The sequence below is a fragment of the Eschrichtius robustus genome, chromosome 3 (assembly GCF_028021215.1).
Source record: "Eschrichtius robustus isolate mEscRob2 chromosome 3, mEscRob2.pri, whole genome shotgun sequence".
Lineage (NCBI taxonomy): Eukaryota > Metazoa > Chordata > Mammalia > Artiodactyla > Eschrichtiidae > Eschrichtius > Eschrichtius robustus.
Genome location: NC_090826.1, coordinates 142,859,259 through 142,872,459, shown reverse-complemented (window position 1 = coordinate 142,872,459; position 13,201 = coordinate 142,859,259). Strand labels below are relative to the sequence as shown.

At 37.6% G+C, this 13,201-nt stretch overlaps 1 protein-coding gene across 1 annotated transcript in view; it reads right to left on the bottom strand.

The window, feature by feature from the left end:
• Positions 1-11,723, bottom strand: part of TSEN15 (tRNA splicing endonuclease subunit 15) — a 30,763-nt gene extending 19,040 nt beyond the window's left edge. The window contains exons 1-3 of the mRNA XM_068541390.1: positions 11,561-11,723; positions 9,277-9,358; positions 8,860-8,995 (exon numbers count right to left, since the gene is read on the bottom strand). Of these exons, the coding sequence (XP_068397491.1) occupies positions 8,860-8,995; positions 9,277-9,358; positions 11,561-11,683 (341 nt within the window). The 5' untranslated portion in view covers positions 11,684-11,723. The remainder of the gene's footprint in view (positions 1-8,859; positions 8,996-9,276; positions 9,359-11,560) is intronic.
• Between the last annotated feature and the right edge of the window lie 1,478 nt (positions 11,724-13,201).

Below are 13,201 nucleotides of genomic sequence, written 5' to 3'. Positions count from 1 at the left end.
TTAAAGTTTTTGAGGAATACAGAGCATTAAAAAAAAAAAAGCACTATAATCAAGCAGCTAAGCAACACAGTCTAGGATAGTGATTTACAGCTGGTTTGCTCAGGTTTGTTGTGCAGTGTGTAGTAAGTAATTTGTTTCTAACAACAAAGCATCAAAGTTGGCAGGTCATATTTTAATATAAAATTAATATTCCCCATAATATATCACCATTCTCACCTACGCCCATTCTACTGTGCTTTCTTGAGTGAAAGTCAAAGGGGGAAGTCAGCACTAAGAGGTCCTGGGAACAATATATGAACCAAAGCTCTACTGTATCTGTGCCGCAGTTCAAAGGAAGTAGACTAGAATCATAGGTCAGAACAACAATGACAACAAAGGTTAAAACCACTAGTCAAAGCTAGGCATTAAGCATCAATGCTACTAAGATCACACAGAGAGGTAACCAGACATTATATGTTGCCTGATGAAAGAATAGACTACCAGCTATAGTCTTACTAACATGATCCAATTGCATCTCATCAAGCTGCTGGTTCCAGCTGCCAATTTGCAGAAAATACAGACGACAGGGAGACATGTTGAAATGCACCGTGAGTAATTGACAAACCCAGATTATGGGAGAGTATGCATGTCAAACAGCCCAGGTTCTTTAATAGAAAAACTGTAAGGAAAAGAGAAGGATAGAGGCAAAACCCACAGATCAGGAGTTGGTAAACCAATGCTCTATGGGCCAAATCTGGACTGCCCTCTGTTCTTGTAAATAAAGTTATAAGAACCACACCATTTGTTTATGTATTGTCTAGGGCTGCTTTCACCATAACATGGCAGAGCTAAGGAGCTGCAACAGAGCCCAAATGGCCTGCAAATCCCAAAATATTTACTTTCTAGAGCTTTACGGAAAGAGTTTGCTGGACTCTACTGCAGATCAACAGAGATTTACAGGATATAACCAAAAACATTTTTTAATGGGCAAAATTCGTGAGATGCAAATAAAGAAGTGCTTTATTTGTAGAAATTAAGTTGATTTTAAAATGTATATAAAAAGTAAAAGGACATTACATGCCTCCTGACAAAAGAACAGACCACCAGCTACAGTCTTATTAATATGATATAATCAAGACCCTGGTTCCAGTTGCCAATTTTCAGAAAATACAGAGGACAGGGAAACGTTGAAATGCACCATGAGTACACCATAAAATAGTACAGCCAAAATAAAACTTATTATTATAAAAGTAAGAATAACGGGAAAGGAAAAGGTAATGCTTAGGACAGGGCACACTGAAGGGGTTCTAGGATGGCTAGAAAAGTTCTATTTCTTGACTTGGTGGGTTACAAGTGTTCAAAATGTTTGCCTTGTAACTCAATCTATGCATTTATATTATGTAGTTTTCTGTATCTGGTTTTATTCTACAGTAAAAGATTTTAAAATCACCAACAAAGTAAGAAGAACTATAGCTATGAGACTTTGTTATCTACTATGAGATCTTGGCGCAACTCATTTAATCCTTTATTATCTTTTGGAAACAGTAGAGCATAAATAAAACCACATTTTTAATCTAAGCTTTTTATATGTGAAATTAGGATAAAACAAGTACCCTATATACCACTAAGGATTTTAGAGCTGATGAAACGAGAGTATACACGTGAAGGTACTTTGAAATTCTGTGACGTTCTCTACAAATGCAAAATACTCTTATAACCACATGGAATAACCTACAGCATCACTGCCCTGCTTAAAGCCCTTCAATAACACCATCCATGTACCAGTAATTTTTAGAGTTCCTTCTGGAAACCTAGGACTCAACAGACATGCTTCAGGGGTAGGGAATCATGTATATTGTACAGACTGTGCCTTGCACAAGGATGCCAGGTACAAGTGCGTCTGAAATCTGATTTATGGTGCTTGCCAAACCTTGAATCCTGGTGAAGAGACTTTTTCTGTATGTCCAGAGGGAGTCCCTTTTTCTAATTCACTCCAAGGCATGTTATGAGCTAGCTGTAGCCCTGTTCAAAGATCCCCCCATACCTTCTTTTTGTCAAACAATAACAACATAAACTGTCCGAAAAGCTTCTGCATCATCAAGATAAACATGGACAAGCACATCTTATATTTGTATTTCCCTGATTACAAATAGATTTGAGCATTTGAGTTCCTCTTCTATGAACTGCCTGTTCATATTCTTTGCCCATGTTTTTCATTTGGGTTGTTTTTTTCCTTGAGGAACATAAGTTATTTACATATTCTGAAGTAATCTTTGTCAGCTATATGTCAGTAAATCTCTTCTCCTAGTCTATGGAAACTTATATATTGTCAGTGGGACCATAAACTGATAACCTTCTGGAGAGCAAGTTAGTAATAACCAGTAAAGATGAAGGTATAAATGTTATATATCCCAGCCATTTCACCTCTAGGTTTCTACATTAGAGAAACTCTTATACATGAGAACAAGGATATATTTACAAGGCTATTTGTTACAGTACAATTTGTAAGAGCAAAAAAGTGAAAACAGTGATGGCCTTCATGATGTACGTAACTCTTCCCGCCTCATTTCCCATCCTTCCCTTCTTTTCTCATGAGCTCTATACATTCATTTGTTCATTAGTGGCCTTAATCGATGCCATTAATCACCTACTCTGAACTAGGTTCCATGCTAGGCAGGCAGGCACATTTAACTACTTGCACTTGTCCTACTAAAACATGGTGTCTTACAACTTTCAGGAGGCTTTTTCTGTCTTTCTTTTGGGTCCTGACACAACCTTGTGTAAAGTACTTATCAGTACTCCACTACCCTTGTTATTCAATTACCTAACAATAAAATAAGTGGAGGTGGGCCCAAATTACAGTTAATTAAATCTCTGAACAAAGGACAATTCTGTTTTTACCAGATCTCATCTAACAATTACCAAAAAATGAAATAAAATTTATTTTCCAGCCAACATTTAGTGCTAGAACATTACTTTCAAGAGAATGTCTTAAATACCATATGATCACATGCATACGTGGAATCACACACACACAAAATTCATAAATACAGAGAACAGAATGGTGGGTACCAGAGGCAGTGGGTGAAACAGGTGAAAAGAGTCAAAAGGTATAAACTTCCAGTTATAAAATACATAAGTCATGGGAATGTAGTGTACAGCATAGTGACTACAGTTAATAGCACTGTATTGCATATCTGAAAGTGGCTAAGAAAGTAGATCTTAAGAGTTCTCTCATAAGAAAAAAATTCTGTTACTATGTATGGTGATGAACATTAACTAGACTCATTGTGGTGATCATTTCCCAATACATGCAAATATCAAATCATCATGTTTTATACCTGAAACTAATATAATGTTGCCTGTCAATTATACCTCAAAAAAAGAAAGAGGCTGTCTTGATCAACACGGTATTCCTAGCACTTAGATCACTTCCTGACACATAATTGTCTATAAATATTTGCTAAACTAAAAAGTCCAAGCAATATTATCTGACAGTAATGATATTTAAAAGTAAACACAGAGTGATTTATTTTTGTAGATGATTTATTATCAGATAAAGTAAGAGCTGTTTGTTCTCTTAAATTTTAAAAAAATGTATTTTTTTTAAGGTGAGCTACCTTCATAAATTCCTACCCAAATACTTTTAGGACTTGGCTTAATGAATTTCTTCCCTATACAAGGCTGCCAAAGCTTCAAAGTCAATAATTTTCTTTGTGTTACTAATGAAGGAAAATTCCTACATTAACCACAAACGTCTGAAATTGCAGCAACTCTGTTAGATATGTAACATTTTATATACAAAGTACACATAGAAGTAAAAATAGATAAAAGCTTGCCTACTACCTAAAAATATCACTCCTGTTAAAAACTGAGAAATGAAATCAAACATACACACACAAATCTTTGTTAAAATGTTATTTGCATACTTTGAGTTGAGAAAATTTTATGCCATAAAAGGCATAATAAATCTAATGTGTATTGGGCCTCATTTGTGCTATTTTGTGTATTATTATTCCACTGCATAATATAATTATGAATATTTATATAGAAAAAAACACACAGACTTAAGCCCTCTGAGTTATTAAATGCAAGAGTATAAAAATGGATTACTAAGTTAACCTTCCAACTAATTCTATTTAAAGAAGAAAACAAACTTAAAAAGCTAGAAAAGCAATAATCACCAGTTGGGAAAAACTAGAAATTAATAGGACACAAATTTATTCTAGACTTATGCAATGATTTGATTCAAACAGGCTACTGATTTTATTTTTTAGGATTAAATTCAGGTAAATTCTAAATGGTAGTTCCTTCTCCAAACAAATAGTATATTAATAATACTAGCTAGGATGATATTTGTTGGAGTAATTAAAAGACACAAAGGGAGAGATTTAAGGAGTGAATTATTAAGTCTTTTAGACAGAAGAAGCATTATTGGAAATAATGCTAGTAAAATTGTTGTGTGTTGATTTTCAAATACACAGAAAAATCTGAGTAAGGAGCCTCTCAAAGAAGGGTATAAATAGCCTGATATATCAAAAAACAATTCTCATAACAAATCACACATACAAAAAATATTTAATAGAAATCTAAAAATTAATTTAATATAATTTTATGCAATACACACAATGAAAATAACAAATTATGGTAGCTTTGATTTGGAAGGGATCTTACATGTTATCTACTGATAATCTATATCCCTCAATAAAACACAAAGGAAGTGAAACTCAGAAAAATTAGGTGTGTCTCCAATCATCAAAGAAAATGTTGTGTCAGTGTCAAGACCAGAACCTAGGTCTTATGGCTTTGGTCCAGTGGTCTCTCTATTAAATCAATATGCATTTATCATAGAGAATTAGGAAAGGAATAGGTGTTTATCAAAGTGCTTCATGTTAGAATTTACGGTGCTCTGTCCTCTTCCCTGTGTGTAAACCCACTCAGATACACCTATGTCCTCCTCTGTCCTTTCTACCTGCCCCACAGCCTCAGAGGTTCAGGTGTTCCTCCTCTAGCTCAATATTAATCTCTTCAACTAGTCTCTTGAATCCACCACTCCCCACCTCTCAAGAGTCTTGCTCCATCAGTAGTTACCTTTACTCCTCTACGTTCAGACTTTCCCTAGGACAGTTCACAGGGAAGCTGGCTTCCCTCAGAACAAGGAAGTCAGAGAGAGTGCCTGACAGAAACAATAGTTGTTTTTTTTTTATTGAAGTATAGTTGTTTACTATATATATATATACACATATATATGAATCACTTTGCTGTATACCTGAAAAAATATATATATGTGTGTGCACATATATATTCTTTTTCAGATTCTTTTCCATTATAGGTTATTACAAGATATTAAATATAGTGTCCTGTGCTATACAGTAGGTCCTGTTGTTTATTTTATATATAGTAGTGTGTATCTGTTAATCCCAAATTCCAAATTTGTCCCTCCCCTCTTTCCCCTTTGGTAACCGTAAGTTTGTTTTCTATGTCTGTGCGTCTATTTGTTAAGTAAACAAGTTCATTTGTATCATTTTTTTAGATTCCACATATAAGTGATATATGATATTTGTCTATCTCTGACTTACTTAATAGGATAATCTGCAGGTCCATCCATATTGCTGCAAATGGCATTATTTCATTCTTTTTTCATTCTTTTCATTCTTTTTTATGGTTGAGTAATATTCCATTATGTATATATACATATATATATATATATATATATACACACACACACATATATACCACATCTTCTTTATCCATTCATCTGTCAATGAACATTTAAATTGCTTCCATGTCTTGGGTACTGTAAATAGTGCTGCTATGAACACTGGGGTGCATTATCTTTCAGAATTAGAGTTTTCTCTGGATATATACCCAGGAGTGCAATTGCTGTATCATATGGCAACTCTACTTTTAGTTTTTTAAGGAACCTCCATACTGTTCTCCATAATGGCTGCACCAATTTACATTCCCACCAACAGTGTAGGAGGGTTCACTTTTCTCCACAACCTCTCTAGCATTTATTATTTGTAGGCTTTTTGATGATGGCTATTTTGACCAGTGTGAGGTGGTACCTCATTGTAGTTTTGACTTGCATTTCTCTAATAATTAGCGATGTTGAGCATCTTTTCATGTGCCTATTGGCCATCTGTATGTCTTCTTTGGAGAAATGTTTATTTAGGTCTTCTGCTCATTTTTTCATTGGGTTGTTTGTTTTTTGGATATTGAGTTGTATGAGCTGTTTGTATATTTTGGAAATTAAGCCCTTGTTGGTCGCAATGTTTGCAAATATTTTCTCCCATTTTGTAAGTTGTCTTTTCGTTTTGTTTATGGTTTCCTTTGCTGTGCAAAAGCTTGTAAGTTTAATTAGGTCCCATTTGCTTATTTTTGCTTTTGTTTCCGTTACTCTATGAGATGGATCAAAAAAAAGAATGCTGAGATTTATGTCAAGGAGTGTCCTGCCTATGTTTTCCTCTAGGAGTTTTATAGTATCCAGGCTCACATTTAGGTCTTTAATCCATTTTGAGTTTATTGTTGTATATGGTATTAGAGAATGTTCTAACTTCATTCTTTTATACATAGCTGTCCAGTTTCCCCAGCACTGCTTATTGAAGAGGCTGCCTTTTCTCCATCGTATATTCTTGCCTCCTTTGTGGTAGATTAATTGACCATAAGTGTGGGGTTTATTTCTGGGCTTTCTATCCTGTTCCATTGATCTATGTAGCTGTTTTTGTGCCACTACTGTACTGTTTTGATTACTGTAGCTTTGTAGTATAGTCTGAAGTCAGGAAGACCTGTATTCTGAAAACTGTAAGACACTGATGGAAGAAATCGAAGATGACACAAACAGAAGGAATGATATACTGTGTTCTTGGATTGGAAGAATTGATATTGTTAAAATGACTATACTACCCAAGGCAATCTACAGATTCAGTGTAATCCTTATCAAATTACCAATGGCATTTTTCACAGAACTAGAACAAAAAATTTTCAAATTTGTATGGAAACACAAGACCCCAAATAGCCATAGTCTTTCATAATCTAATCTTAGAATTAACATCCCATCATTTTTGCCAAATTTTATTTATTGAAAGCAAGCCACTAACTCCAGACCACACTCCAGGGAAGGGAATTACACAAGAGTGTGACCGTCAGAAGGATGGATTATAAGAAGCCATCTTAGAGGCTGCCTGCCACAGCTTCTAAAGAAGAAAAGCAAAAAGGGAGACTTGTTAACCAGATACCAGGACTTCTTATGAAGCTACCAATTAGGAAAATGTGGTATTGGCACAAGGATAAATATATTGACTAATGGAATATAAAGAGAGCCCAGAAACCAATCAATGCATAGAGGGAGTCTTGGAAAATGACAGAGATGATATGTCGGACAATAAGGAAAGGAGGGAATATTCTGTAAACGGAGGTGGAGAAAAATGGTTATCCAAATGAAAATAGGGTTCCTAGCCTTCCTCTCATACCATTAAAAAAAGCAAACTTTAAAACTCTTAGGAAAATATAGGTGAACTTCTTTTAGACCTTTAGACAGGAAATAGTTCTTAAATTAGATACAAAGATATTGATTATTAAAAATGGATAAATATGATTATATTCAAATTAAGAACTGTATTCATCAAAAGATACCTGAAAGACAGATTTTAAAGCTCAGAAACACAACCAAAAGGATTATTATCAAGAATATATAAAGAACTCCTAGAAGTCAATGAGAAAACTATAAGCAATCCAGTAGGCAAAGGATATGAAAATACATTTCTCAAGAGAGGAAATATTAACTATATAAATAATTGTTCAGTATCAGAGAACTGCAAATTAAGACCACAATGAGATAAGCCATTCAACTGACAAAAATTTAAAAGTCTGAGAATACTAAATGTAAGAGACCACACAGCTTCCACAGATCTTGTTTACATTGCAGGCAAAAGTAAATTGAGGCAACCACTTTGGAAAGCAGTTTGAAATTACCCCCTGAAGTTGAACATTAGCAACACTCCATCATCAGGAGAGTAGGTGTGAAAACTGTGGTACAGTCACACGATGGAACGCTATATGGCAGCCCCCCACCTCCAAAATACACAATAGATCAATGTTAGCATTATGACATTAAGTACATAAAGTGAGCCTCAAATGATTACATGCCTTTTTATAAAGTTAAAAAGATCTAAAATGAAACAATTCCCAATGAACATGAAAAATACAGTAATACTTTACAGTAAATGAATACTTGTTAAATACTCATATTTAACTTATTCCTCAAATAACCAGGAGTAAAGCAATGATCCCTGTACCCCAAATTCCTTTTAAAATATATTACTACCTCTACAAATGCTTTGAGAGGAAAGGAACAAAACCTCCAAATTTTTACAGTCATCGAACAGCCGATTATCTGAAAATGTTAACAATATGTGGCAGACATATCATGAGAGGGAAAAATCAAGATTGTTTTTAACCACATTCCTTGTTTCAAAACTTTCCAATGTCTGTCTCTACAGAATCTCTGTCATTAATTAAAACCAACTTGTTGAAGCATCTGTGATATATCAATATTAGACAGAATATTAATATATTTTATTTTCAAAGGAAAAGTGTAAATGACAAATGCTCTGTTTGTATCTGTATGTAAGTGTTCATTGCTGTGACCTGGAGTTAACTAAAAAAGTGGAAGATAAAATTTTACAAAATGTATACAAATACTATATATATATATGTGTGTGTGTATGTGTATGTATACGTGTATATATATATATATATATATATATATATATATATATATATATATATATATATTACTACCTCTAATTTAATGATTCCTAGCACTTTATTCAGGAAAGGGACTAACCTGTTAAACAAAGATCAAAATCACCTGCCCACCTGTTATGGCTGAGGGAAGCACTGACGGGTGTAGGTACCACAGTCTGTAACCCTTCTCCTTCTATCTCAGTACCAAGAAGGCAGATGAGCTGGAGATCTGGTAATCCCACACAATTTACTTCATGCCAACTTTTACCTGAAAGTGCATCATTGAATGGACAATAATGTTTATCAAAAATAAAAGATAAAAATTCCAAACACCTACCTAATACTCAGCTGAGCAAACATCACTTATAATGCTATGTCTCCTTGTCATTCTAGTATTTTCTGTTACCCAGTAATTCCCAATGTAAAGGAATAAAGAAATCACAACAGTGACAAAATTAATAGCAAATGCATAAACGCTATATGCCAACCCAACTCCTCATCCCCCCACCACCGCCCTAATAACAAAACAATAATAAAACAAATACTTACTCTCCATGAGGTCCAGGTAAACCAAGAATGCTATATAAACTTGGGTGGCATCTCCTATATCTAATTCCATCATTTCTAAATACTGAAAATCAAAATGTAATTGTCAAACAGAGAAGGAAGAATCTCTTAATATTTTCTTTCAATCGACAACTATTCATTAAATAGATAATATATAAGACTCCCTTATAGGTATAGTGGGAGTTACATGGCAATTAAGCCCTGATCCCTATCTCTAAAAAACGTATGGATTGTTAGGGTAAACACAGGCACACCTGCAACTGTAGGTAAATAAAAATACATGATAGTAAGTGACTAAAAACCAAGTGAGTGGAATAAAAAAACATGACACAACAGGTCAAAGGAGCTCCACTCAGGTGGCTTGGTTGGTGAATGTTTCCTGGCAGAGGTGGGATGCAAATTGGGCCCTGAAGGACTTGTCGTGTATGATTCAAATAAATAGAGAAGGTAGAGTAACAGTGTGAGTAATCACACAAAGGTGGGAATAAGCAACACATATTCAAGGGCCTATAAAGAAACCTATCTGCCAGGAGTAGAGACATTTTTTAGTAGAACTTTTGTTGGCACATGTTAGTGGGAGCCTCTATTTCCCTGGTCTCTTATTTGCCTGTGGAGGAAGTCTGCAAGAAGACCACTCCTGGCCTCTCTCCCCACCCCTGCTCACTCAAGAGTAGGGAGTTATTTAATTGTTGGTTTTTAAAGGACCAAGCAAGCTGCTGCTGCTTTCAGACTTGTTGCTCAGCACTGAGCAAACATTCTTCAGGGGCCTGCCCCTGCAGGAGAAGCCTGAGGTATCTGAGCTATGTCAGTGACTAGGTGGGAAAGCAGGGACAATGCAGAAGTGAGGCGTCAGCAGACCTGCCTGGGCGCAGATCTGAAGTCACACTTCCCCATCGGCGTCCTCCTAAGTGTGCACAGGTACAGGAAAAGAGGGGTGTTATTAACTGTCCTCCTCAAACCTTAAACGTGTTTGAAAATGACACTGAAAAGGCAATTGGGGACCAGGTGGCAAGGTCCTGATGGCCAAGCTAATAGTTTGAATTTTACCCATAAGGAAATTCTCTAAGCATGGGAATAATATAATCAAAATGGTGTTTGAGGATGATAAATCTGATACTGCGTTACTGGATCGACCTAAGTAATTTTCAAACTGAATAATACAAATGCAGAGCTGAAAAATCAAACAACCCATATAAATAGTAACATCAAATCTAGAAGAAGTTTTTAAAATCTGTTACTGTTGTTCCACTTATTAAACACTTAGGTAGTGTTTACTGTATGTCAAGTGCTTTACCAATATTAACTGAGTTAATCCTGTAACAACCCTATAAGGTTAGTACTATTCTTTTCCCCATTTTACAGATGAGAAAACTGAGGAACAATGAGATAAAACAACTTGCACCAAAAAAAAAAAAAATCAAAAAGCTGGTGACAGAACCAGGGTTCAAACTCAGGCAGTCTAACTTTGAGTTCATGCTCCTAACCACCATGATCCCTCTCATGTTTTGGTTCTTTTATGGCACTGAATAACATCTCCACGCTAGTGTTTGTTTTTCTCACCTTGAGGGGAAATAAGGGGATCGGAGCAGGAGGATAAAATCAAGCAAGAGAAGATGAACAGATCTTCAAATTGTTCCTTTTCTGGACTGTTTTTAGATTATTATCTATGAAATATTGCTCTCCAGCAGAAGACTGCAATTCCACTAAAGTTACTAGACCAAAGCATCTAGTCCCTGATATTCCTACAAAAACCCTTATATCCATTCACTGTCCATTCATTGTTTGGGCCATGACTGGTACAGGGCAGCAATTTGCCAAGCAGAGGCAAATGAGGATTGTGCCTAAACCTTAATCATTGTAGACTACTACATCTTATCCATGACCCACCAACTGTTTTGCTTGGTTACTGTGAGGATTAAATGAGACCATCCCCAGAACGAGCCCTAGACAGCAAAACTCAGATTAGTGGAGTGGTTACTATCTGGCCTGAGGGGCGATGTATTCAATGTTGTTCCCTCCAGCTAAGAATGGTCTGAGGGAGTGGGAAGGGGGCGGTGTCAGAACGAGAGTTCAACTCATTTAAACAAACAAAAACAAGGTTGCCTGCAGCGGGCAGTGAGCATAAAGGATCCCCTTCGGTGAGGTTCGCGCGTAAACGGCGATTCCATGCGGTTGGGAGTCAAGGGCCCAAAGGCGAGCACGGCCCGTGGGTTCCGCCTGGGGTAGAGGCCAGGACCGGCGCCCTGCTTCTCTCGCGCCTCCTGACCTTAGGGTGCGTGCCCATCCAGGCGTCCTCGGGGGCCCATGAGGGGGCACCGCCGCCGCGATCGACGCTCGGGCGCACATCGCTGCAGCCCGCGGTCGGCTGGGACTCGCCGCTCTCCTCCATGCCCTGCCGTGCGGTGCGCCCGTGGTGCACCGCGCTGCGCTCTCCGCGCCCGGCCAGAAGCAGAGGCGCGCGCGTTTGGGTTCCGCTTCCCGGTCGTCCGCTGCGCTGGCGCGGGAGAACTCAGATGCTGGGAGGACAGTTCTATCAGCCCCACTTTCAGACAAACATAGCTAGAACCTGGGCAAACGCACTCCCCTTTCGGTCTGCGCTTATTCAAATCTGGGCAGATGCTAGCGAGAAGAAGGTTCAAGAATACCCCGAGTCCAGAAGCCCTTAATTCTCCTTACGTCAGCGCTGTTTGCAGGTCTGCTGAGAAAGTGGGGGAGACTTAAGGCTTCTTTGCCCTGACATGTAAGCTTAAAGTGTAGAAGTGGATGAGATCTCCAGAGAAGAAAGTGGAAAGGAGAAAGACCAGACTGCCAAGGACCGTATTTTTAGGGTGGAGCGACCTTTCAGGGTTAGAGGAGCAAGAGTAAACACGAGTTGTTAAAAGGAAACACGAGCGGTCAGAAAAGTAGGATGCAGACCAGCATAGCATAAGCATGTGACGTGGAAGTCAAGGCCGAGGAGTTTCAATCAGGCAGAGTAGGACATTTTAAGCATTTACCGAAATCCCTAAAGTGAAATGGGGGGACGCCAGAAGTTGCTCTTATGTTTTCACAGTATCCCTCTTCCTGAAGTGTTGAGAATAGACCTTAGGGGTCAAGGGTGGAAGCAGGGACTGGTTAGGAGGTATTGCATTAACCAAGGCAAGAAGTGACTCTCAAGAGTCAAAGTGCCAGGCAGGGATAGAACTTCTGCTTCCAAATATGACAGACTAAGACCCTACTGGACTATGCCCCAGCAGAAAACATCTAGAAAAATTGGACATAATACTAAAAGCAACTAGCAGAATGCCCTGGAATGCGAACAGAAGCATGACTCTGGTGGGGAGGGCAAGCTTGCTTGGAGAAGGGCAGATGAGGAACCATAAACGAAAGTTGCCCTTTCCTTGGAGTTTAGCTTGGAGCTAAGTGCGGTCCAGGAGGCAGGCTCTTTGGCAGCAGGGGTGCATGTGGGAAAACTCCCAGTTTTTCTTTTCTGGAGAACCAAAAAAGTGAAGCCAGGAAACTTTGAATGCTGAAGAAATTAAGAAATCCCAAAAGGGCAGGAGCCAGAGAGAGGATCCCCTAACTCTGCTCACATCTCTGACAGATCCTGAACCACCTGAAACAGAATTACAGCAGTTCTGTTAAAAACAAAAGATCTGAACTGAGGCTAGGGTTATCCTCCAAGAAACAGAGTTTATAGTTCAAATTTAGCCAAGAAAATCGCCTGCTAATGCAAAGGAAATAACACTCATCAGAGAAAAGTCATAGAATCCAGAACCTCCACAACTTATTATTCATAAAGTCCAAGATATGATTCAAAACTACTGACAAATGAAAATCAAGAAAGTGGATCACGTTTTGTAGAATCTGACCCTGAGATGAACCAGATGTTGAAACTGACAGATAAAGATTTTAAAGTAACTATTAT